Source organism: Lepidochelys kempii, chromosome 8, assembly GCF_965140265.1.
Source record: "Lepidochelys kempii isolate rLepKem1 chromosome 8, rLepKem1.hap2, whole genome shotgun sequence".
NCBI lineage: Eukaryota > Metazoa > Chordata > Testudines > Cheloniidae > Lepidochelys > Lepidochelys kempii.
The window spans coordinates 106,992,001-107,018,388 of NC_133263.1; the positions used below are offsets into that span (position 1 = coordinate 106,992,001).

General features: G+C 45.8%; 1 protein-coding gene across 3 annotated transcripts in view; it reads right to left on the minus strand.

The window, feature by feature from the left end:
* ST3GAL3 (ST3 beta-galactoside alpha-2,3-sialyltransferase 3) overlaps window positions 1-26,388 on the minus strand; it is a 389,973-nt gene that overhangs the window by 191,276 nt on the left and 172,309 nt on the right. For all 3 annotated transcript variants that reach the window (XM_073357969.1, XM_073357970.1, XM_073357971.1), the window contains one exon: window positions 10,881-10,973. In XM_073357969.1, the coding sequence (XP_073214070.1) occupies window positions 10,881-10,973 (93 nt within the window). The remainder of the gene's footprint in view (window positions 1-10,880; window positions 10,974-26,388) is intronic.

Below are 26,388 nucleotides of genomic sequence, written 5' to 3' on the forward strand. Positions count from 1 at the left end.
TTCCTGGACAGACGTTGGGATATGCTTCTACGGCCACAATGTTCTGAAGATTCAGAGCAGGCTGCACTGCAGGAACAGGAGGACGGTGAAGAAATTTGGCAGCATGTGACCTCAAGAAGAAGAAAGGGGAGTGTCCATGTACCAGCAGCGCAAATACAGGTAAGCAACCATTTTCATGTTCTCTCCACAGGTACTAATGCGGAGAGTGGACTAGATGATACATCTGAGGGCAGGGAACAGAAGGAGACTCCGCCGATTGGAAGGCATGAGATGCACTGTCCCAGGGATGGGGTTCCACAACCACCGCTCCCACGAGGAGGAGGTGGGTGGTGGTGGTCAGGGACTCTCCCCTCAGGGGGACTGAGTCATCTATCTGCCGCCCCGACCACAAAACCCAAGAAGTCTGCTGCTTGCCAGGAGCTAGGATTCACGATGTGACGGAGAGACTGCCGAGACTTATCAAGCCCTTGGATCGCTACCCCTTCCTGCTTCTCCACGTGGGCACCAATGATACTGCCAAGAATGACCTTGAACGGATCACTGTGGACTACGTGGCTCTGAGAAGAAGGATAAAGGACTATGAGGCACAAGTGGTGTTTTTGTCCATTCTCCCCGTGGAAGGAAAAAGCCTGGGTAGAGATCGTCAAATCGTGGAAGTCAACAAATGGCTACGCAGGTGGTGTCGGAGAGAAGGCTTTGGATTCTTTGACCATGGGATGGTGTTCCAAGAAGGAGGCGTGATAGGCAGAGACGGGCTCCCCCTAACGAAGAGAGGGAAGAGCATCTTCACAAACAAGCTAACCTAGTGAGGAGGGCTTTAAATTAGGTTCACTGTGGGAAGGAGACCAAAGCCCTGAGGTAAGTGGGGACGTGGGATACCAGGAGGAAGCACGAGCAGGATAACGTGAAAGGGGAGGGCACCTGCCTCATACTAAGAAAGCAGGACAAACAGCAAGTTATCTCAAGTGCCTATACACAAATGCAAGAAGCCTGGGAAACAAGCAGGGAGAACTGGAAGTCCTGGCACAGTCAAGGAATTATTATGTGATTGGAATAACAGAGACTTGGTGGGATAACTCACATGACTGGAGCACTGCCATGGATGGATATAAACTGTTCAGGAAGGACAGGCAGGGCAGAAAAGGTGGGGGAGTTGCATTGCATGTAAGGGAGCAGTATGACTGCTCAGAGCTCCGGTACAAAACTGAAGAAAAACCTGAGAGTCTCTGGATTAAAGTTTAGAAGTGTGAGCAACACAGATGATGTCATGGTGGAAGTCTGCTACAGACCACCGGATCAAGGGGATGAGGTGGACAAGGCTTTCTTCCGGCAACTAACAGAAGTTACTAGATCGCAGGCCCTGGTTCTTATCGAAGACTTCAATCACCCTGATATCTGCTGGGAGAGCAATACAGCGGTGCACAGACAATCCAGGAAGTTTTTGGAACGTATAGGAGACAATTTCCTGGTGCAAGTGCTGGAGGAACCAACTAGGGGCAGAGCTCTTCTTGACCTGCTGCTCACAAACAGGGAAGAATTAGTAGGGGAAGCAAAAGTGGACGGGAACCTGGGAGGCAGTCACCATGACATTGTCGAGTTCAGGATCCTGACACAGGGAAGAAAGGAGAGCAGCAGAATACGGACCCTGGACTTCAGAAAAGCAGACTTTGACTCCCTCAGGGAACTGATGGGCAGGATCCCCTGGGAGAATAACATGAGGGGGAAAGGAGTCCAGGAGAGCTGGCTGTATTTTGAAGAATCCTGATTGAGGTTACAGGGACAAACCATCCCAATGTGTAGAAAGAATAGTAAATATGGCAGGCGAACAGCTTGGCTTAACAGTGAAATCCTTGCTGTTCTTAAACACAAAAAAAGAAACTTACAAGAAGTGGAAGATTGGACAAATGACCAGGGAAGAATATAAAAATATTGCTCAGGCATGCAGGAGTGAAATCAGGAAGGCCAAATCACACTTGGAGTTGCAGCTAGCAAGAGATGTTAAGAGTAACAAGAAGGGTTTCTTCAGGTATGTTAGCAAGAAGAAGAAAGTCAAGGAAAGCGTGGGCCCCTTACTGAATGAGGGAGGCAACCTAGTGACAGAGGATGTGGAAAAAACTAATGTACTCAATGCTTTTTTTGCCTGTGTCTTCACGAACAAGGTCAGCTCCCAGACTGCTGCACTGGGCAGCACAGTATGGGGAGGACGTGACCAGCCCTCTGTGGAGAAAGAAGTGGTTCGGGACGATTTAGAAAAGCTGGATGAGCACAAGTCCCATGGGGCCGGATGCGCTGCATCCGAGAGTGCTAAAGGGGTTGGCGGATGTGATTGCAGAGCCATTGGCCATTATCTTTGAAAACTCAGGGCAATCGGGGGAGGTCCCGGACGACTGGAAAAAGGCTAATGTAGTGCCCATCTTTAAAAAAGGGAACGAGGAGGATCTGGGGAATGACAGGCCAGTCAGCCTCACCTCAGTCCTGGAAAAATCACGGAGCAGGTCCTCAAGGAATCAATTCTGAAGCACTTAGAGGGGAGGAAAGTGATCAGGAACAGTCAGCATGGATTCATCAAGGGCAAGTCATGCCTGACTAATCTAATTGCCTTCTATGACGAGATAACTGGCTCTTTGGATGAAGGAAAAGCAGTGGACATGTTGTTCCTTGACTTTAGCAAAGCTTTTGACACGGTCTCCCACCGTATTCTTGCCAGCAAGTTAAAGTAGTATGGGCTGGATGAATGGACGATAAGGTGGACAGAAAGCCGGCTAGACTGTCGGGCTCAAAGGGTAGTGATCAATGGCTCCATGTCCAGTTGGCAGCCGGTATCAAGCAGAGTGCCTCAAGGGTCGGTCCTGGGGCCGGTTTTGTTCAATATCTTCATTAATGATCTGGAGGATCGTGTAGACTGCACCCTCAGCAACTTTGCAGATGACACTAAACTGGGAGGAAAGGTAGATATGCTGGAGGGTAGGGATAGGATACAGAGGGCCCTAGACAAATTAGAGGATTGGGCCATGTCAAGGTTCCTCCCCCACTCTGAACGCTAGGGTACAGCTATGGGGACCTGCATGAAAACCTCCTAAGCTTATCTTTACCAGCTTAGGTCAAAAACTTCCCCAAGATACAAAATATTCCACCCCTTGTCCTTGGATTGGCTGCTACCACCACCAAACAAATACTGGTTACTGGGGAAGAGCTGTTTGGAAATGTCTTTCCCCCCAAAATACTTCCCAAAACCTTGCACCCCACTTCCTGGACAAGGTTTGGTAAAAAGCCTCACCAATTTGCCTAGGTGACTACAGACCCAGACCCTTGGATCTTAAGAACAATGAACAATCCTCCCAACACTTGCACCCCCCCTTTCCTGGGAAATGTTGGATAAAAAGCCTCACCAATTTGCATAGGTGACCACAGACCCAAACCCTTGGATCTGAGAGCAATGAAAAAGCATTCAGTTTTCTTACAAGAAGACTTTTAATAGAAATAGGAGTAAATAGAGGTAAAGAAATCCCCTCTGTAAAATCAGGATGGTAGATACCTTACAGGGTAATTAGATTAAAAACATAGGCAAAACCTTAAGTTACAAAAAAGATACACAGACAGAAATAGTTATTCTATTCAGCACAATTCTTTTCTCAGCCATTTAAAGAAATCATAATTAACACATACCTAGCTAGATTACTTACTAAAAGTTCTAAGACTCCATTCCTGGTCTATCCCTGACAAAACCAGCATATAGACAGACAGAGACCCTTTGTTTCTCTCCCTCCTCCCAGCTTTTGAAAGTATCTTGTCTCCTCATTGGTCATTTTGGTCAGGTGCCAGCTAGGTTACCTTTAGCTTCTTAACCCTTACAGGTGAGAGGAGTTTTCCTCTGGCCAGGAGGGATTTTAAAGGGGTTTACCCTTCCCTTTATATTTATGACAGGCCAAAAGAAATCTGATGAGGTTCAACAAGGTCAAGTGCAGAGTCCTGCACTTAGGACGGAAGAATTCCATGCACCGCTACACACTAGGGACCAAATGGCTAGGCAGCAGTTCAGCAGAAAAGGACCTAGGGTTACAGTTGGCCGAGAAGCTGAATGTGAGTCAACAGTGTGCCCCTGTTGCCAAGAAGGCCAATGGCATTTGGGATGTATAAGTAGGGGCATTGCCAGCAGATCGAGGGACGTGGTCATTCCCCTCTATCCGACATTGGTGAGGCCTCATCTGGAGTACAGTGTCCAGTTTTGGGCCCCACACTACAAGAAGGGTGTGGAAAAATTGGAAAATGTCCAGCGGAGGGGAACAAAAATGATGAGGGGACTGGAACACATGATTTATAAGGAGAGGCTGAGGGAACTGGGATTGTTTAGTCTGCGGAGGAGAAGAATGAGGGGGGATTTGATAGCTGCTTTCAACTACCTGAAAGGGGGTTCCAAAGAGGATGGCTCTAGACTGTTCTCAGTGGTAGCAGATGAGAGAATGGGGAATAATGGTCTCAAGTTGCAGTGGGGGAGGTTTAGGTTGGATATTAGGAAAACCTTTTTCACTACGTGGGTTTTGAAACACTGGAATGCGTTACCTAGGGTGGTGGTGGAATCTCCTTCCTTGGAAGTTTTTAAGGTCAGGCTTGACAAAGCCCTGGCTGGGATGATTTGGTTGGGGATTGGTCCTGCTTTGAGCAGGGGGTTGGACTAGATGACCTTCTGAGGTCCCTTCCAACTCTGATATTCCATGATTCTATGATATGTGGGAATTGGGTACTGGTGGCATCATAAATGATGTGCAGCTCTTGAGCAACTGTCAAAAACATCTTTCTACTGGGGATGGGAGTGACATGGTAGTGTAGACATGGGAGCTGCAGGCAAATGACCCTTCTGTACTCGTCATCTCTCGTATGCGGAGGGCCATAAGACCATTGGTGATAAAACTGTTGAGATACCGGTCTAGGTTTGTAAGCTGCCTATGATACTTCCCTTTTGTGACATGCGTATCTACACCCAGGAAGTGGAGGGTGGCACTGGAGACCCTTGTGTAAGGACTCCATGGTGTTTTGGATCTCACTGGGAAACCCCAAAGTGTGCCATCGTGATTCACAGCACAGCACGATGGCCACTGCCATCGTTCTAGGTGAAGTGTCTGCTGCATCAACCACTAATTGAAGAGCGGTTCTAGCCATCAGCCTACCCTCTTCAATAACAGCTTAGAAGTGAGCTCCGTCCTGCTGTGGTCACTTGGCTACAAAATCTGTGAATTTTGAGTGGTTGAGACAGTAGCACTCGGCCAACAATGTCTGACAGTTCACTGTACAAAGCTGAAGACTAGTAGATGTGAAAACTTTGCTTCTCAAGAAATCTAGATGTTTAATATCCTTGTCAGGTTTCAGAGTAGCAGTCGTGTTAGTCTGTATTCGCAAAAAAAAAAAGGAATACTAGTGGCACCTTAGAGACTAACCAATTTATTTAAGCATAAGCTTTCGTGAGCTACAGCTCACTTCATCGGATGCATTCAGTGGAAAATACAGTAAGGAGATTTATATACACACAGAAGTTAATTGTATCCAATTTGCAAATTAATTCCAATTCAGCAGTCTCTCATTGGAGTCTGTTTTTGAAGTCTTTTTGTTGTAATATTGCGACCTTTAGGTCTGTAATCGAGTGACCGGAGAGATTGAAGTGTTCTCCAACTGGTTTATGAATGTTATAAATTCTTGACATCTGATTTGTGTTCATTTATTCTTTTACGTAGAGACTATCCAGTTTGACCAATGTACACGGCAGAGGGGCATTGCTGGCACATGATGGCATATATCACATTGGTAGATGTGCAGGTGAACGAGCCTCTGATAGTCTGGCTAATGTGATTAGGCCCTGTGATGGTGTCCCCTGAATAGATATGTGGACACAGTTGGCAACGGGCTTTGTTGCAAGGATAGGTACCTGGGTTAGTGGTTCTGTTGTGTGGTTGCTAGTGAGTATTTGCTTCAGGTTGGGGGGCTGTCTGTAGGCAAGGACTGGCCTGTCTCCCAAGAATTGTGAGAGTGATGGGTCGTCCTTCAGGATAGGTTGTAGATCCTTAATAATGCGTTGGAGAGGTTTTAGTTGGGGGCTGAAGGTGATGGCTAGTGGCGTTCTGTTATTATCTTTGTTGGGCCTGTCCTGTAGTAGGTGACTTCTGGGTACTCTTCTGGCTCTGTCAATCTGTTTCTTCACTTCCGCAGGTGGGTATTGTAGTTGTAAGAATGCTTGATAGAGATCCTGCAGGCGTTTGTCTCTGTCTGAGGGGTTGGAGCAAATGCGGTTGTATCGTAGAGCTTGGCTGTAGACAATGGATCGTGTGGTCTGGTCTGGGTGAAAGCTGGAGGCATGTAGGTAGGAATAGCAGTCAGTAGGTTTCCGGTATAGGGTGGTGTTTATGTGACCATCGCTTATTAGCATTGTAGTGTCCAGGAAGTGGATCTCTTGTTTGGACTGGACCAGGCTGAGGTTGATGTTGGGATGGAAATTGTTGAAATCATGGTGGAATTCCTCAAGGGCTTCTTTTCCATGGGTCCAGATGATGAAGATGTCATCAATATAGCGCAAATAGAGTAGGGGTGTTAGGGGACGAGAGCTGAGGAAGCGTTGTTCTAAGTCAGCCATAAAAATGTTGGCATACTGTGGGGCCATGTGGGTACCCATAGCAGTGCCTCTGATTTGAAGGTATACATTGTCCCCAAATATGAAATAGTTATGGGTGAGGACAAAGCCACAAAGTTCAGCCACCAGGGTTGCCGTGACATTATCGGGGATACTGTTCCTGACGGCTTGTAATCCATCTTTGTGTGGAATGTTGGTGTGGAGGGCTTCTACATCCATAGTGGCCAGGATGGTGTTTTCAGGAATATCACCGATGGATTGTAGTTTCCTCAGGAAGTCAGTGGTGTCTCAAAGATAGCCGGGAGTGCTGGTAGCGTATGGCCTGAGGAGGGAGTCTACAAAGCCAGACAATCCTGGTGTCAGGGGGCCAATGCCTAAGATGATGGGGCGTCCAGGATTTCCAGGTTTATGGATCTTGGGTAGCAGATAGTATACCCCTGGTCGGGGTTCCAGGGGTGCGTCTGTGCAGATTTGTTCTTGTGCTTTTTCAGGGAGTTTCTTGAGCAAATGGTGGTGTTTCTTTTGGTAACCCTCAGTGGGATCAGAGGTTAATGGCTTGTAGAAAGTGGTGTTGGAGAGCTGCCGAGCAGCCTCTTGTTCATATTCCGACCTAATCATGATGACGACAGCACCTCCTTTGTCAGCCTTTTTGATTATGTCGTCAGAGTTGTTTCTGAGGCTGTGGATGGCATTGTGTTCTGCACGGCTGAGGTTATGGGGCAAGTGATGCTGCTTTTCCACAATTTCAGCCCGTGCACGTCGGCGGAAGCACTCTATGTAGAAGTCCAGTCTGTTGTTTCGACCTTCAGGAGGAGTCCACCCAGAATCCTTCTTTTTGTAGTCTTGGTAGGAAGGTCTCTGTGGGTTAGTATGTTGTTCAGAGGTGTGTTGGAAATATTTCTTGAGTCGGAGACGTCGAGAATAGAATTCTAGGTCACCACAGAACTGTATCATGTTCGTGGGGGTGGAGGGGCAGAAGGAGAGGCCCCGAGATAGGACAAACTCTTCTGCTGGGCTAAGAGTATAGTTGGATAGATTAACAATATTGCTGGGTGAGTTAAGGGAACCATTGCTGTGGCCCCTTGTGGCATGTAGTAGTTTAGATAGTTTAGTGTCTTATTCTTTTGTAGAGTAGCAAAGTGTGTGTTGTAAATGGCTTGTCTAGTTTTAGTAAAGTCCAGCCACGAGGAAGTTTGTGTGGAAGATTGTTTTTTTATGAGAGTATCCAGTTTTGAGAGCTCATTCTTAATCTTTCCCTGTTTGCTGGGGAGGATGTTGATCATTACACAAAGTAAAACTATTTCCCCATGTTTATCCCCGCCCCTCACCCTCCACTGTTCCTCAGACGTTCTTATCAACTGCTGGAAATGGCCCACCTTGATCATCATGACAAAAGGTTTATTTCCCCCTGCTCTCCTGCTGGTAATAATAGCTCACCTTAAGTGATCACTCTCGTTACAGTGTGTATGGTAACACCCATTGTTTCATGTTCTCTATGTATATAAATCTCCCCACTGTATTTTCCACTGAATGCATCCGATGAAGTGAGCTGTAGCTCATGAAAGCTTATGCTCAAATAAATTTGTTAGTCTCTAAGGTGCCACAAGTCCTCTTTTTCTTATTTCTCAGAGGAGGAGACAGTGACTCCTCTGGAGATTCAGACTCTCCCAAGAAAGAGAAGAAAAGGTCTCAATCCAACAGCAGTTCCAACAGAGGAAAGGCACAGTTGGAAGATGGAGGAGGGGATAGGCTTCTGTCAAAGGTAACATCCCCTGGCAGAGTCAATCTCCCTAGTGCGAGAAGGCCCTGATGATGGGGGAAACAGAACCTCAGGGAGAGCACAGATGTCCTGCAGTGCAGTGTAAGTCTTGCCTCCCTAGAGTGCAAGCAGTCTGATACGTTCATGCTGGTGGGGTCGGAGGAAGAAGGCTCCATGTGACCGGAGTGAGAGACAGCAGCACTGCCATTGGTGGTAGAAGCTCTGATTGCGGCAGAACCAGCAGATTCCAACTTTTTGATTTGGACAGTACTGGTGGAGTGAGTGTCACTGGGGTGGGGTCCAATACTCTGGTCTATGGGCTTTTGAGACATGGCTCTGGGACTCAGGACATAATAAGTCTTCAGGGATTGAAAGAGCAGATTTGCTCGATTTAGGAGGAGCTGCGTTGGACATCTTTGAAGCAGACTTAAGAGGCAGACCTGCTCTTACGCTTTGTGCAAGCATTCTCTGCCTGCCCAATGAAAACCTGACGGGGTGGTCTGTGGGTATGGATTCCCCAGCAACAGTCAGACCTCACAGCAGGAGGCATGCTGTGTAACAATTCAAGCCAATGTACTGGGGCCGTGGGGGAGTGTTCCACAGCCTGGTTCTGACTGCAGCCTCCTGGCCTTCTCCAGAAGGTGTTTTCTAAGCCAGGGTCCCCTCACCTCATGGGTATGGCTAGAGAAAAAGCAGCATGTATTACACCTAGCCATGATGTGGGCCTCCCCAAGACAGTACAAACAATGCTGATGCTTGTCACTGACTGAGAAAGACTGGGGACATGACACACAGTTTTTGAAGCCCAGAGTTCTGGCCATAATCCAATACCCATAATGGTGTATGGGGGAAGGGAGTGCCCCCAAGGCAGGGATTCTATCTAACTAGAAAACTCTGCTAAAAGTTGTAAAACTATTAAAAACTAACTATAAAGAACCATACAAAAAAGCACTAAGGCAACCTTTGAAATATTCAGAGCAAAGAAATTGAAGGAGAGCTCTGGACTCTGGAGGTTCGGAGCCAAGCCACGAGGGAGCAGGAAGGAACTGGAGAGACAGTTGGCCACTCCATCCTTTATTTGTTTGGTTGGAAGCACAAGGAACGTAAAGGACGCATAGTGGCCAAACAGACACTGCTTGCAAGAATTCTCTGACTCCACGTGCATGCACACACCCACAAAGGAATACACACAGGGACCAGCACTCGAAGAAGAATCTCAGCTTTCATTTAAGAAAAAAAATTCCAGACATCATGATTTCTGGGAAAAGCTTGAAAAGGTGACCCAAAAGTATCAGAAAGACTCAAAAAACAAAAGGCAAATAAAAAGAACTCCAACATTATTTTTAAGCCAATCTCATGATTCTGGGAACCTGATTCATTGTTTTTGAACACTTGGGGTTGACAATATCACAGCAGACTTGTTCAGAGGGGAAGATGAGGAGACTAGTGTGATATTTCATTGGAAAAAGTGAATGAGATACAGCAAGACCAGCAGACTTGGGCTCTCTAAACACTATTTAGAAAACTCTGCTGCCCAGCTCCCGAGCACTTGAGGGCCAGTTTGCCCTTGTGTGCAGGTAGAGGAGATTATAACCCCTCCTACCTCAGATAGCTAAATTTACCACTAACTGAGAAGGTGCAACTCAGTGGAGCTGCACTTGTAGTTTCAATGGAGTTGCACCTGCTTACACCAGCAGTGAATTTGGCCCTGAGCCTACACTCTTTGTTGATCTACTGCTTACATCATTGAAGATACCATACTGTATATTCATAGGGTGAAATCCTGGCCCCACTGAAGTCAATGGCAAAACCCCCATTGATTTCCATAAAGCCAGGATTTCACAAGGGGCATCCACTGGAACGGGAATAGCAAAATAATGCAGCAACCATCTACGAGACAAGCTACCTATGAGTACCATATTGAGGTTCCCCTGAGACCTCTTCCACTTGGTTCCCCACAAACTCGGTTCAATTCCAGTCTCATCACTTGGGTTCCTTTACTAACATACAATCAAATTACGTTTGAGTTGATCAGGCTCAAGCATAGGGGGTGGGTACAGAGTATACCACACATCCAAAGCCACACAGCAAACCTCTTCCTTTATATACATTTATACATTACATTGTATTTACTATACATTGCATCACATGTTCTGGGATTGGCTTGGTCACTTTGTAGGAACCAATCCACGTACAGCACACGTTGTCCATGCATGACTCTCTCTTTACTTCACCTTATGTTCCAGGTTTATCTGATTCATTATTATCTTGTCAACTATAAATGGTTCCCTGGGTATCCCCCCTTATCTTAGCTAGTACAGTTATTCTGTTCCCAGCCTGCTGATCATTTCTGGGGAGACAGGATTAGGGAGGTAAATGGAAGGCCTCACTCAGCCAATTACTCACATCAAGCCAGGCCGACATAGGATCCTGCATGCAGAGGAGGTAAGCAGTTGGGGAAGAGCAGGGCTGTAAAGTACAAACACTGGGGAACTGATCACTTACTTTGGGAAGATGGAAGTCATGAGCGCTGATGCATACCCAGGTCTGCAAACTCCCTCAGAGAAATTTGCATACTTTGATGCTAGCTCTGGAGGCCTGTGGGAAAAAGAATGAGAGTCAAGACTTTCCAGGGTATGTAAGTGCTGAGTGTGTCACCCTGACTGATCCTTTAGTATTTAAATCTCTTCCTTGACCGTGCTTCTCCAAAACAGCTATGAAGACTATTAACAGAAACAAACTTTTTTTGTTTGTTTTTTACACAAACATGGGAGAATATCAAACCACCGTGGGGTCAGAAATATCTGAAACACCACTAAATCAGGTTTCAGAGTAGCAACCACGTTAGTCTGTATCCGCAAACAGAAAAGGAGGACTTGTGGCACCCTAGAGACTAACAAATTTATTTGAGCATGAGCTTTCGTGAGCTGCATCTGATGAAGTGAGCTATAGCTCACGAAAGCTTGTGCTCGATTAATTTCTTAGTCTCTAAGGTGCCACAAGTCCTCCTGTTCTTTTTACCACTAAATCACTACTTCTGTTGAGGGACTTCGCACTCTTAGGAAGGTGAAGCTCCAGGAAGGAATTAAAGCTATCTAGATACTATTTCAGACTTCTGTCTCTCCAAAAGGAAGTGAAGATTAAAAGGTAACAGAGAACCACTTGTTCAGGCTATTTTTCTACTACATGCTAGAAGTAAGATCTCAGTGGAAGTATTACTTACAGGACAAGTTTCAAACATTTTAATCAAATTACAAAGCAGATTTCTACTGGCCGACAGTCATCAGCCACTGTTTAGACTTTAAAGGGGATGGATCCTCTGGGCATCCAAATAGACAGCGCTGCCCTTGTTCTATTGGGAAGTGGCCTAATAGCACAGCCAGTCACATAACTCAAGGGTGGAGAAGTGACTGCAGAAGCCTAATGAAAAGAGCCGTAACTAACACACAGGCTACGTGGTTAAAGCTTAGCATTTGGAGAGATTTCAGAGTAACAGCCGTGTTAGTCTGTATTCGCAAAAAGAAAAGGAGTACTTGTGGCACCTTAGAGACTAACCAATTTATTTGAGCATAAGCTTTCGTGAGCTACAGCTCACTTCATCGGATGCATACTGTGGAAAGTGTAGAAGATCTTCTTATATACACACAAAGCATGAAACAATACCTCCTCCCACCCCACTCTCCTGCTGCTAATAGCTTATCTAAAGTGACCACTCTCCTTACAATGTGTATGATAATCAAGGTGGGCCCTTTCCAGCACAAATCCAGGGTTTAACAAGAACGTCTGGGGGGAGGGGGTAGGAAAAAACAAGGGGAAATAGGTTACCTTGCATAATGACTTAGCCACTCCCAGTCTCTATTCAAGCCTAAGTTAATTGTATCCAATTTGCAAATGAATTCCAATTCAGCAGTCTCTTGTTGAAGTCTGTTTTTGAAGTCTTTTTGTTGTAATATTGCGACTTTTAGGTCTGTAATCGAGTGACCAGAGAGATCGAAGTGTTCTCCGACTGGTTTATGAATGTTATAATTCTTGACATCTGATTTGTGTCCATTTATTCTTTTACGTAGAGACTGTCCAGTTTGATCAATGTTCACGGCAGAGGGGCATTGCTGGCACATGATGGCATAGATCACATTGGTGGATGTGCAGGTTAACGAGCCTCTGATAGAGTGGCTGATGTTATTAGGCCCTGTGATGGTGTCCCCTGAATAGATATGTGGGCACAGTTGGCAACGGGCTTTGTTGCAAGGATAGGTACCTGGGTTAGTGGTTCTGTGGTGTGGTGTGTGGTTGCTGGTGAGTATTTACTTCAGGTTGGGGGGCTGTCTGTAGGCAAGGACTGGCCTGTCTCCCAAGGTTTGTGAGAGTGTTGGGTCATCCTTCAGGATAGGTTGTAGATCCTTAATAATGCATTGGAGGGGTTTTAGTTGGGGGCTGAAGGTGACGGCTAGTGGTGTCCTGTTATTTTCTTTGTTAGGCCTGTCCTGTAGCAGGAGACTTCTGGGAACTCTTCTGGCTCTATCAATCTGTTTCTTCACTTCCGCAGGTGGGTATTGTAGTTGTAAGAATGCTTGATAGAGCTCTTGTAGGTGTTTGTCTCTGTCTGAGGGGTTGGAGCAAATGCGGTTGTATCGTAGAGCTTGGCTGTAGACGATGGATTGTGTGGTGTGGTCAGGGTGAAAGCTGGAAGCATGTAGGCAGGAATAGCGGTCAGTAGGTTTCCGGTATAGGGTGGTGTTTATGTGACCATCGTTTATTAGCACTGTAGTGTCCAGGAAGTGGATCTCTTGTGTGGACTGGACCAGGCTGAGGTTGATGTTGGGATGGAAATTGTTGAAATCATGGTGGAACTCCTCAAGGGCTTCTTTTCCATGGGTCCAGATGATGAAGATGTCATCAATATAGCGCAAGTAGAGTAGGGGCGTTAGGGGACGAGAGCTGAGGAAGCGTTGTTCTAAGTCAGCCATAAAAATGTTGACATACTGTGGGGCCATGCGGGTACCCATAGCAGTGTCGCTGATCTGAAGTTATACATTGTCCCCAAATGTAAAATAGTTATGGGTAAGGACAAAGTGACTGAACTTTGTGATATTACAACAAAAAAACTTCAAATCCAGACTCCAGCGAGAAACTGTTGAATTGGAATTCATTTGCAAATTGGATACAATTAACTTAGGCTTGAATAGAGACTGGGAGTGGCTAAGTCATTATGCAAGGTAACCTATTTCCCCTTGTTTTTTCCCAACCCCCAGACGTTCTTGTTAAACCCTGGATTTGTGCTGGAAAGGGCCCACCTTGATTATCATACACATTGTAAGGAGAGTGGTCACTTTAGATAAGCTATTAGCAGCAGGAGAGTGGGGTGGGAGCAGGTATTGTTTCGTGCTTTGTGTGTATATAAAAAGATCTTCTACACTTTCCACAGTATGCATCCGATGAAGTGAGCTGTAGCTCACGAAAGCTTATGCTCAAATAAATTGGTTAGTCTCTAAGGTGCCACAAGTCCTCCTTTTCTTTTGGAGAGAGGAGATTTGAGTCTAGTACCCAACTTTACCATACACTTACTGTGGGACCTTGAGCAAAACTGTTTGTGCCTCTGCCCGTCCGCAAAATGGAGATACTACTACTCATCCATGTGACAGATATACTGCAAGGCATCAATCATTAATGCTTTTACGGTACCTGTAGATACCGAGATGTAAGCCACGACACAAAAATAATAATTATTATTCCATACAAAAAACTGCATCCTTACGGTTTCACTATTAACCACTCAAAGTCACTGGAAGCAGCAGGAGCTTAGTACTGCTGAGAAATGGCCCTACAGCTACAGAGATATACTGCACCGCTGACAGCAGCTATTCAACAATGGCATCTTTATAAGGTTCTAAATCAGCGGCAACAGAAGGCAAGTAGCAGACAATCACCTCAAAGAATCTCAGTTACCACCAGAACTGTTCTTTCTTCTCCAAGCATTGCCTACATGGATCCCCCCTCTAGTTATTTTGTCCTCCAACACCTGTTGGCATTGGGATCTGTTGTATTAATTTAGACTGAATATGCAGATCCAAACAGTTAAAGTGTTAACATGACCCAGTCACTATCAACACTGAACAGTTTTAAACAAGGTTAAGGGACCACAGGCTGCTTAGTACCACAGCAAATACACCATTAAAAATCCTTTTAACCTTTTATTAAAGACCAGTGGGTGGGAGGGGGGAAAACAGTTAAAGCATTTGAAATGTAAAGTATTAATTAATGCTTTCATTTTAACAACATTCCTTGTTCTCGTTCTCTTTCTCTTCCAAGAGAGTCTGGCAAACATGGAGGGTTTTCCATCTAAAGTCTCTTAAGATGGTAAAAACTATCTTTTTTGGGGAAAAGAGAAGACATTAATTAAAACAGGCTGGAGCTGTTGTTAAAGTTTGATCCTGTTTCCTAGAAGACAAAACAAGACAATCAAACACGAAAGAGGGAGAGAAAAGACCAGCAGAGATAGAAAATGAAGCTTCTGTCTCTGATATTGACTAGCTTGCAACCTCACTTCTGGAGAAACACAGGCCCAGCCCTCAGTCTTACTAGCCACTCTGAGACCTAGTGAACTGCTATCAGCATCAGGCTGTTGAGGATATTGCATTTAGTTGCCTCTTTCCGATCACAGGCTCACAGCAGTGTTGCAAAATATACAGTCTTGGCTGACTAAGCCAGACACTTACCAGACAGAAGGAAAAAAGAGGATAGGAAAGAGGAAATAAGGTGGGAAGGAAAAGAAGACATAAATAGGGCACAGTGTGGGGGTGGGGGGATGCGTATGTGTGTGTATATGTGAGTGAGAGAGACAAGAGAGAAAGTCTCACATCACAGGTGGCATCTAAGATTTAGATGGAGCTGGTGGTGATATCATTTGGGTTCCCTCTCTCTGACCCACTCTGGTCAGGACATCTTTCAGGATTAGCATGAAGAAGGTCCCGGGTCCCAGGAGACAGTAGGGATGGCAGCCATGACGATAAAGCTGGCTCCAGCAATTGTTGGCAGACAGATGCTTCTTCTGCTAATTTTTCCCAAAGGTCTTTTCTTTTTAAGAACCCCAGAAAGGAGTGTTGGGCAGAATACTCCATCCTCTCATTATTTTGACCTCCAATAGACAAATTTTAAACATCAAATTTTGGTTCACCGATTTCCATTCCTCTACTCCTCTTGTTTACCAGTCATCTTAACACAGTCTTTGAGTGGAATCAATACAGCCCTTTCTGTTCGGACTAATTCAGTCTCGGTCTCTTTTTTTGTGTCTTTTCTCATCAACATTTGTTGTGATCACTTATTGTGGCACTTTATGAACTTTCTCTCACTTTTTACAGTTGAACAATTAGGGTAAATTTTTAGGCCCATTTATCACAATCTCTCTCATGGCAAGGGAACACCCATATATGCTACAGAAAAATCTGCATTTTAAGGAACAGCTTCCTTCTGTTGATTTTATAAGAAGAGCTGTTTACATCTAAGCAATGTAGCTTATACACATTTGGGAATAGATGGGAGTTGCAGAAAAGTTATTGCTACTTGGGAATTTCCTTTCTTAGCCCTGGTCTACACTACGGGGTTAGGTCAAATGTAGCCACATTAGGTCAATTTTAAAATGACTGCGTCTACACAACCAACCCTGTTCCATCAACCTAAAGGCTCTTAAAATCGATTTCTGTACTCCTCCCTGGCAAGGGGAGTAGCGCTAAAATCCACCTCGCTGTGTCTAATTTGCGGTAGTGCAAACGCAATTCAACAGTATTGGCCTCCAGGAGCTATCCCAGAGTGCTCCAATGTGACCGCTCTGGACAGCACTTTGAACTCCGATGCACTAGCCAGGTATACAGTAAAAGCCCTGGGAAATTTTGAATTTCATTTCCTGTTTGGTCAGCGTAGCGAGCTCAGCAGCACAGGTGACCATGACCCCCAGAATCGCAAACAAGCTCCAGCATGGACCGAAAGGGAGACACTGGATCTGATTGCTGTATGGGGAGAAGAATCTGTGCAGGCCGAACTCCGATCAAGAAGACGACATGCTAATATATATGCCAAAATCGCACAGGACATGGTGGAGAGAGGCTACAACAGGGACACACAGCAGTGCTGCATGAAAGTCAAGGAGCTCAGGCGAGCCTACCAAAAGACAAAGGAGGCAAACAGTCGCTCTGGGTCAGAGCCCCATACATGCCGCTTCTATGATCAGCTGCATGGCATTCTAGGAGGGGGGACCATACCACTACCCCACCACTGTTCGTGGACACTTGCAAGGGGGGAGTCTCACGCAACAGGGAGGAGGATTTTGTGGATGAGGAAAAGGAGGAGGATAATGCGCAGCAGGCAAGCAGTGAATCCGTTCTTCCTGGCAGCCAGAACCTTTTCATCACCCTGGAGCCAATACCCTCCCAAGGCGGGATCCCCGACTCTGAAGCCAGAGAAGACAGCTCTGGTGATTGCACATTTGTAACTACAGTACAGGGTTTAAAAGCAATAGTGTTTAAGGTTTGATTTGCCCTGAAGAATTGGGATGCATTCACGGCCAGTACAGCTACTGGAAAAGTCAGTTAACGTGTCTGGGGAAAGAGTGGGAATCCTCCAGGGACATCTCCATGAAGCTCTCCTGGAGGTACTCTGAAAGCCTTTGCAGAAGGTTTCTGGGGAGGGCTGCCTTATTTCGTCCTCCACGGTAGGACACTTTACCATGCCAAGCCAGGAGCAAGTAGTCTGGAATCACTGCAGCACAAAACATGGCAGCAAATGGTCCTGGGTTTTGGTTGCATTCAAGTTGAGAAGTGAGTCTTTATCTTTATCTTTCTGTGTTAGCCTCAGGAGAGTGATATCATTCATGGTCACCTGGTTGAAATAGGGGAATTTTTGTAAGGAAACAGTAAAAAGACTCTGTTCATGCTGGGTTGTTTGCACTTGGCTAAACCGGATCATCCCAGAGAATAGCCACGCGGCTGTGGGATGGGTGAATGGATCATCCCAGAGAATAGCCATGCGGTGGGGTGGAGGGGAGGTGGGGGGCAGCCCCTCCTTTTAAATGTGAAACCCAACTGGCATTGCTTGCTATGGGAAAGGATGGCGCTGCAGTTTGAAACCATTCCCACATGTTATGAATGTGGATGAAGCCAACTCCACATACCAAAAGGCTTACCATGGCTGCCTGGGAACCGAATTCTGTTGCCCAGCCGTGTGTGATGTGTTACCAAAGCAGCAGGCGCTCAATATAAAAGGCAAAATGCGACCTTGTACCTAAAGCACATGTGCTGTGTGGTGTGAATTGCTTGATTCACTGTGAAAGAGTCTCCCTTTTTTTCTCAGAAATGTATCATCTTAAATTTTACTCTCCCTTTTTGTCTCCCCACAGGTGCAAATGTTTCTATGCTCCCCCTTTCATCTCCGTCCCTGAAGTTATCGCAGATTAGAAGGCGAAAAAAATGCACTCGCGATGACATGTTTTCCAAGCTCATGCAGTCCTCCCGCACTGATAGGGCACAGCTTAATGCATGGAGGCATTCAGTGGCAGAGGCCAGGAAAGCATTAAGTGTGCGCGAAGAGCAGAGGCAGGAGGCGATGCTGAGGCTAATGGGGGAGCAAACGGACATGATGAAGCGTCTGTTGGAGCTGCAGGAAAGCCAACAAGAGCACAGACCCCCGCTGCATCCATTGTATAACAGCCTGCCCTCCTCCCCAAGTTCCATATCCTCCTCACCCGGATGCCCAAAAACGCAGGCGTGGGAGGAGGGTCCGGGCACCCAGCCACTCCACTCCAGAGGATGGCCCAAGCAACAGAAGGCTGTCATTCAAACAGTTTTGATTTGTAGTGTGGCTACAATAAGCAATGTGGCCTTGTCCTTCCCTCCTCCCGCATCCCACTCCACCCGGGCTACCTTGTCAGTTATCTCACTTTTTTTTAAATTAATAAAGAAAGGATGCATGGTTTCAAAACAAAAGTTACTTTATTTCCTTTGCCAGCTGTTATCAAAGGGGGGAGGGTGGTTGGCTTACAGGGAATTAAAATCAACAAAGGGGGCGGGTTTGCAGCAAGAACACACACACACAGAGCTGTCACATCGTAGCCTGGCCAGTCATGAAACTGGTTTTCAAAGCCTCTCTGATGCGCAGCACACCTAGCTGTGCTCTTTTAATTGCCCTGGTGTCTGGCTGCTCAAAATCAGCCACCAAGCGATTTGCCTCAACTACCCACCCCACCATAAACATCTCCCCCTTACTCTCTCAGATATTATGGAGCACAGAGCAAGCAGCAATAACAATGGGAATGTTGGTAGCGCTGAGGTCTAACCTAGTCAGCAAACAGCACCAGCGAGCTTTTAAACGTCCAAAGGCACATTCTACCACCATTCTGCACTTGCTCAGCCTATAGTTGAACTGCTCCTTACTACTGTCCAGGATCCCTTCATGAGCCATGGGAGCAAGGGGTAGGCTGGGTCCCCAAGGATAACTATTAGCATTTCAACATCCCCAATGGTAATTTTCCAGTCTGGGAAGTAAATCCCTTCTTGCGACTGCTCAAATAGCCCTGAGTTCCTAAAGATACAAGCGTCATGCACCTTTTCCAGCCGTCCCATGTTGATATCGGAGAAACGTCCCTTGTGATCCACCAGTGCTTGCAGCACCATTGAGAAGTACCCCTTGCGGTTTACGTACTGGTTGGCAAGGTGGTCCGGTGCCAAGATAGGGATATGTGTTCTGTCTATCGCCCCACCACAATTAGGGAACCCCATTGCAGCAAAGCCATCCAGTATGACCTGCACATTTCCCAAAGTCACTACCCTTGATAGCAGAATGTCAGCGATTGCATTGGCTACTTGGATCACAGGAGTCCCCACAGTAGACTTGCCCACTCCAAATTGATTCCCAACTGCCCGGTAGCAGCAAGGCGTTGCAAGCTATCGCCACTCACTTCTCAACTGTCAGGGCAGCTCTCATCTTGGTATTCCTGTGCTTCAGGGCGGGGGAAAGCAACTCACAAAGTTCAAGGAAAGTGGCCTTACGCATGCAAAAGTTTTGCAGCCACTGTGAATCATCCCATACCTGCAACACTATGCGGTCCTACCAGTCTGTGCTTGTTTGCTGGGCGCAGAATCAGTGTTCCACTGTATCAACCAGCCCCACTGCTGCCATAATGTCCCAATTGCCACAGCCCATGCTTTCAGGAACATCTGGGTCCATGTTCTCATCACAATCGTCCTCGTGCTGGCGTCTCTTAGCCCAGTTCTGCACATACTCCACGATAATGCGCAAGGTGTTTATAATGCTCACAACAGCAGCGATGAGCTGAGCGGGCTCCATGCTTGCCGTGGTATGGCGTCTGCACGGGTAACCCAGGAAAAAAGGTACAAAACGATTGTCTGCTGTTGCTTTCACAGAGGGAGGGAAGGTGGGGCGACTGACGACGTACCAGAACCACCCTCGACAATGTTTTTGACCCATCAGGCATTGGGACCTTAAACCAGAATTCCAATGGGCAGCGGAGACTGTGGGAATTGTGGGATAGTTACCCACAGTGCACCGCTCCATAAGTCGATGCTAGCCACGGTATTGAGGACACACTCTACCAACTTAATGCTCTTAGTCGGGACATACACAATTGACTGTATAAAATCAATTTCTAAAAATCAACTTCTATAAAATTGACCTAATTTCGTAGTGTAGACATACCCTTAGAACCTTCATAAGCTTGTGGTTAAGGCACAGGCTGAAGACTCAGGAGATATGGGGCCAATTCTCAGATCTGCCAGATCTTAAGTCAAATTACTTAATCCATCTGTTCCTCGTCTATAAAATGAAAGTAATAATACTTCCTTTCGTAGCCTTGTCTATTTATGTTGTAAACTCTTCAGAGTAGGGACTATCCTTGCTATGTATATGTGCAGGGCCTAGCACAACGGGGTCCCTCTCCTGCTTGGTGCTACTATCATACAAAGGAAAACAATAAAGGTGGGATTTTAAAAAGTGCCTAAGGAGTCAGCAGCACACGTCCCACTGTGACTTTCACTGGGGTTTGTGTTCTTCACTTCCTTAGGAGATTTTGAAAAATCCCACCCTCAATAAATAATTGAGTCACCAAGCCTGCCTGACTCCTATCAAATAGAGAGCAGTACTACTAACAAAAAAGGATGATTGGGTGGACTTGGACAGTACCGTCCAATCAAGGAACTCAAAGTAGTTTACAAACATCAAATAACTCAGGGACCACTGTGAGAGAGGTAAATATTTTACATTTACATAAAGAGGCTTTAACTCAAAAGACCACAGAACCACTAAAATGCAGTCGGAAGGTGGAACGTGATATGGCAGTCAGCCAGACCACAGCACACGGTAAACTGTGTGTAGGTATAGGGAAGAGTGTAACATTTTAGATGCACCAGGCAAACTCTACCTCTGCAGTGACATTGGATCTTTACTGCCTGAACAGTGAAGTACTGACAGGACAGAAAGCTCCTCAGTTTGTTAAGGGTTTCTCCAGCAGACATCATAAACTACATAATGTAGAATTCACCTAGGTCAGTAGAAAAAGCTGAGTCATCCCTGCCAGGATTTGAACCTGGCACTACAAAAGGTCCCCCCCGCCCCCTCACCCCTGCTGGTAATAGCTCACCTTACCTGATCACTCTCATTACAGTATGTATGGTCACACCCATTGTTTCATGTTCTCTATGTATATAAATCTCCCCACTGTATTTTCCACTGAATGCATCCGATGAAGTGAGCTGTAGCTCACGAAAGCTTCTGCTCAAATAAATTTGTTAGTCTCTAAGGTGCCACAAGTCCTCCTGTTCTTTTTTCAGGGAGTCTAGGTATTCCAAGCCTATGGCTGAGACTGCTAATCTGCTGTTTCCGGTTTACTGTAATACTATATTAATCTACTATTCAGACCATGGTCTGTTGGTGGTGGTAGAGACTTTCAGTGAGTTCAATTATAGTGACAGGTTTCAGAGTAGCAGCCGTGTTAGTCTGTATTGGCAAAAAGAACAGGAGGACTTGTGGCACCTTAGAGACTAACAAATTTATTTGAGCATAAGCTTTCATGAGCTACAGCTCACTTCATCGGATACTCAAATAAATTTGTTAGTCTCTAAGGTGCCACAAGTACTCCTTTTCTTTTTGCAATTATAGTGAGTGGTTCTCCACTGGCCAGAATGTGAGAAAAGGTTGTATTTTGTCCCTAAGCCTCTTTAACATATGTGCAGAATTTATGGATGTGAATCATGGGAAGTTAATGCTTCTGACAAGAAGAAAACTGAAGCTTTTGAAATGTGGTGCTAGCACAGATTCTAGGGCATCTTCTGGATGAAAAAAAGAAAAATGCCTACATTATAAATATTATTGGAGAGAACCCTGATGTCAGAAATCAACAGATGCAAACTTACGTACTTCAGTCACACTAGGAGTAGAGATGGAAATAACCTGAAGAAAGTTACTATGGAAGGAATGGTGGAAGGTCATGGCAGTAGGGGGTCAACCAGTGAAAAGATGGACGGATGGTGTGCACCGGGTCTCTGGAAAGTTAGTAATGGATTGAGAAGACTTCCAGCAATTCTGTCATGTTGTAATAGTAGTAGGCATCCTTCAGTCTCGAGAGACCATGGGTATGTGCCCCTGAGAGGTAAAGAATTTACCCAGTTGGCTTTTTGGCAGCCGCGAACATGGCTGAAGAGACCCATTTGAGAGAGAGAATCTCTGCCGCATCTGTCACATTTAAAAGGTGACGTTTTGACCCTTTCGGTTCTGCCTTCTGCAAGCTCTTTTCTCCGCTGCTAAACTGGACGGCTTCCTCTCAGAACTCCGGAGACCTTTGTTAAGCTCTTGTTTCCAAAGCCTGTGGTCTTGAGTGTGATCTTCCCATTTCTCCACATCCATGTCCATTTCTTTGAGGCTTTGCTTGCACACATCCTTGAAACACAATTTGGGGCATCCTTTGGGTCTTTTTCTAGATGCCAGTTTGCCGTAGAGGATGTCCTTTGGTATGCGCCCATCATTCATTCACCACACATGCCCAAGCCAGCAGAGATGTCTCTGTTTGAGGAGTGTTTGCATGCTGGGTATGCTGGCCCTCTTGAGCACCTCAGTGATGGTGACTCTGTCCTTCCAGGAGATTCCAAAGATTCGACAAAGGCAACGCATATGAAAGCTGCTGAGCCTCTTTTCCTGATGAGAGTAAAAGGTCCCTGTCTCGCTCCAATACAAAAGTGTGCTGATAACACATGCTTGATACACACAGATCTTTGTGTGTTCTGTCAGTTTGTTGTTTCGCCATACCCTCTTGTTCAGTCTAGACATTGTTGTGGTGGCTTTTTCAATGAGGAGGTTGAGTTCGGTTTCAAGTGAAAGGTTGACTGTAATCGTGGACCCCAGGTATGTAAACTCGTTCACCACTTCACAGTCATAGTTGTTGATCTTGATGGAGGGTGCTTCCTCAACTCCTTGGCACATTATGTTCATCTTCTTTTGGCTTATAGTAAGCCCCAAGTATTGGCAGTCTTTGGAAAACTGTCCATTAGGCTTTAAAAATGAGCTTCTGTGTGGGGTGTCACTGCTGTGTCATCATCAAAGAGGAGGTGTTGGATTAGGGCCTCCCGAGTCTTGTGAGTCTTGCAAGATTGAACAGCTTTCCACCCGATCTTATGTGCAAGTAGAGTTCCTCAGTTGAGGAACAAAGAGCTTGTTTCAGTAGCAGGAAGGAGAAGATCCCAAACAGAGTTGGGGCAAGTACTTGCATAACTCCACTAAGACCTTGCTTAACTCCACTAAGAATGTGGAAAGCCTCAGACACTGAGCCATCGTATTGGACCGTGCCGTACATCTTTTCATAAAAGGATCAAATCATGCTTAAGAACTTTGGGGGACATCAAATCATTCCTAGAAGCGCGAACAGTGCACTTCTACTGACAAAGTCAAAAGCCTTTGTGATATTGATGAAGGCTATTGTCATAAATATAAAGGGAAGGGTAAACCCCTTTAAAATCCCTCCTGGCCAGAGGAAAAATCCTCTCACCTGTACAGGGTTAAGAAGCTAAAGGTAACCTCCCTGGCACCGGACCAAAATGACCAATGACGAGACAAGATACTTTCAAAAGCTGGGAGGAGGGAGAGAAACAAAGGGTCTGGGTCTGTCTATATGCTTTTGCCGGGGATAGAACAGGAATGGAGTCTTAGAACTTTTAGTAAGTAATCTAGCTAGGTATGTGTTAGATTATGATTTCTTTAAATGGCTGAGAAAAGAACTGTGCTGAATAGAATGACTATTCCTGTCTGTGTCTCTTTTTTGTAACTTAAGGTTTTGCCTAGAGGGATTCTCTATGTTTTGAATCTAATTACCCTGTAAGGTATCTACCATCCTGATTTTACAAAGGTGATTCCTTTACTTCTATTAAAAGTCTTCTTGCAAGAAAACTGAATGCTTTTTCATTTTTTTCATTGTTCTCAGATCCAAGGGTTTGGTTCTGTGGTCACCTATGCAAATTGGTGAGGATTTTTACCAAACTTTCCCCAGGAAGTGGGGTGCAAGGGTTGGGAGGATTTGGGGGGGAAATACGTGTCCAAACTACGTTTTCCCAGTAAATCCAATTAAAGTTTGGTGGTGGCAGTGGAAATCCAGGGACAAAAGATAAAATTAATTTGTACCTTGGGGAAGTTTTAACCTAAGCGGGTGAAAGTAAGCTTTGGAGGTTTTCATGCAGGTCCCCACGTCTGTACCCTAGAGTTCAGAGGGGGGGAGGAACCTTGACAGCTATGTAGAGGGGCTTCTTTTGTTCCTGCATTTCTCTTGTAGTTATCTCAGATCATGTCAAGAGTAGACCTTTCCGCTTTGAAAGCCGCACTGTGACATGCATCCTATGAAGTCGGTATTCACCCATGAAAGCTGATGCTCCAATACATCTGTTAGTCTATAAGGCGCCACAGGACTCTGTCGCTTTTACTGTGATTCAGGATAGGCTTTGACTCCCTCAGGGAACTGATGGGCAGGATCCCCTGGGAGAATAACATGAGGGAGAAAGGAGTCCAGGAGAGCTGGCTGGCTGTATTTTAAAGAATCCTGATTGAGGTTACAGGGACGAACCATCCCGATGTGTAGAGAGAATAGTAAATATGGCAGGCGACCAGCTTGGCTTAACAGTGAAATCCTTGCTGATCTTAAACACAAAAAATAAGCTTACAAGAAGTGGAAGATTGGACAAATGACCAGGGATGAGTATAAAAATATTGCTCGAGCATGCAGTAGTGAAATCAGGAAGGCCAAATCACACCTGGAGTTGCGCCTAGCAAGTGATGTTAAGAGTAACAAGAAGGGTTTCTTCAGGTATGTTAGCAAGAAGAAAGTCAAGGAAAGTGTGGGACCCTTACTGAATGAGGGAGGCAACCTAGTGACAGAGGATGTGGAAAAAGCTAATGTACTCAATGCTTTTTTTGCCTCGGTCTTCATAAACAAGGTCAGCTCCAGACTACTGCACTGGGTAGCACAGCATGGGGAGAGGTGAGCCCTCTGTGGAGAAAGAAGTGGTTTGGGACGATTTAGAAAAGCTGGATGAGCACAAGTCCATGGGGCCGGATGCGCTGCATCCGAGAGTGCTAAAGGAGTTGGCGGATGTGATTGCAGAGCCATTGGCCATTATCTTTGAAAACTCAGGGCAATCGGGGGAGGTCCCGGACGACTGGAAAAAGGCTAATGTAGTGCCCATCTTTTAAAAAGGGAAGGAGGAGGATCCAGGGAACTACAGGCCAGTCAGCCTCACCTCAGTCCCTGGAAAAATCATGGAGCGGGTCCTCAAAAAATCAATTCTGAAGCACTTAGAGGGGAGGAAAGTGATCAGGAACAGTCAGCATGGATTCACCAAGGGCAAGTCATACCTGACTAATCTAATTGCCTTCTATGACGAGATAACTGGCTCTGTGGATGAGGGAAAAGCAGTAGATGTGTTCTTCCTTGATTTTAGCAAAGCTTTTGACACCGTCTCCTATACTATTTTTGCCAGCAAGTTAAAGAAGTATGGGCTGGATGAATGGCCTATAAGGTGGACAGAAAGTTGGCTAGATTGTTGGGCTCAATGGGTAGTGATCAATGGCTCCATGTCTAGTTGGCAGCTGGTATCAAGTGGAGTGCCCCAAAGTCGGTCCTGGGGCCAGTTTTGTTCAATATCTTCATAAATGATCTAGAGGATGGTGTGGATTGCACCCTCAGCAAGTTTGCTGATGACACTAAACTGGGAGGAGAGGTAGATACGCTGGAGGGTAGGGATAGGATACAGAGGGCCCTAGACAAATTAGAGGATTGGGCCAAAAGAAATCTGATGAGGTTCAACAAAGACAAGTGTAGAGTCCTGCACTTAGGAAGGAAGAATCCCATGCACCGCTACAGACTAGGGACCGAATGGCTCGGCAGCAGTTCTGCAGAAAAGGACCTAGGGGTGACAGTGGATGAGAAGCTGGATACGAGTCAACAGTGTGCCCTTGTTGCCAACAAGGCCAATGGCATTTTGGGATGTATATGTAGGGGCATTGCCAGCAGATCAAGGGACGTGATCGTTCACTTCTATTCGACATTGGTGAGGCCTTATCTCGAGTACTGTGTCCAGTTTTGGGTCCCACACTACAAGAAGGATGTGGAAAAATTGAAAAAAGAGTCCAGCGGAGGGCAACAAAAATGATGAATGACTTATGAGGAGAGGCTGAGGGAACTGGCATTCTTTAGTCTGCGGAACAGAAGAATGAGGGGGGATTTGATAGCTGCTTTCAACTACCTGAAAGGGGGTTCCAAAGAGGATGGATCTAGACTGTTCTCAGTGGTAGCTGATGACAGAACAAGGAGTAATGGTCTCAAGTTCCAGTGGGGGAGGTTTAGGTTGGATATTAGGAAAAACTTTCTCACAAGGAGGGTGGTGAAACACTGGAATGTGTTACCTAGGGAGGTGGTGGAATCTCCTTCCTTAGATATTTTTAAGATCAGGCTTGACAAAGGTCTGGCTGGGAT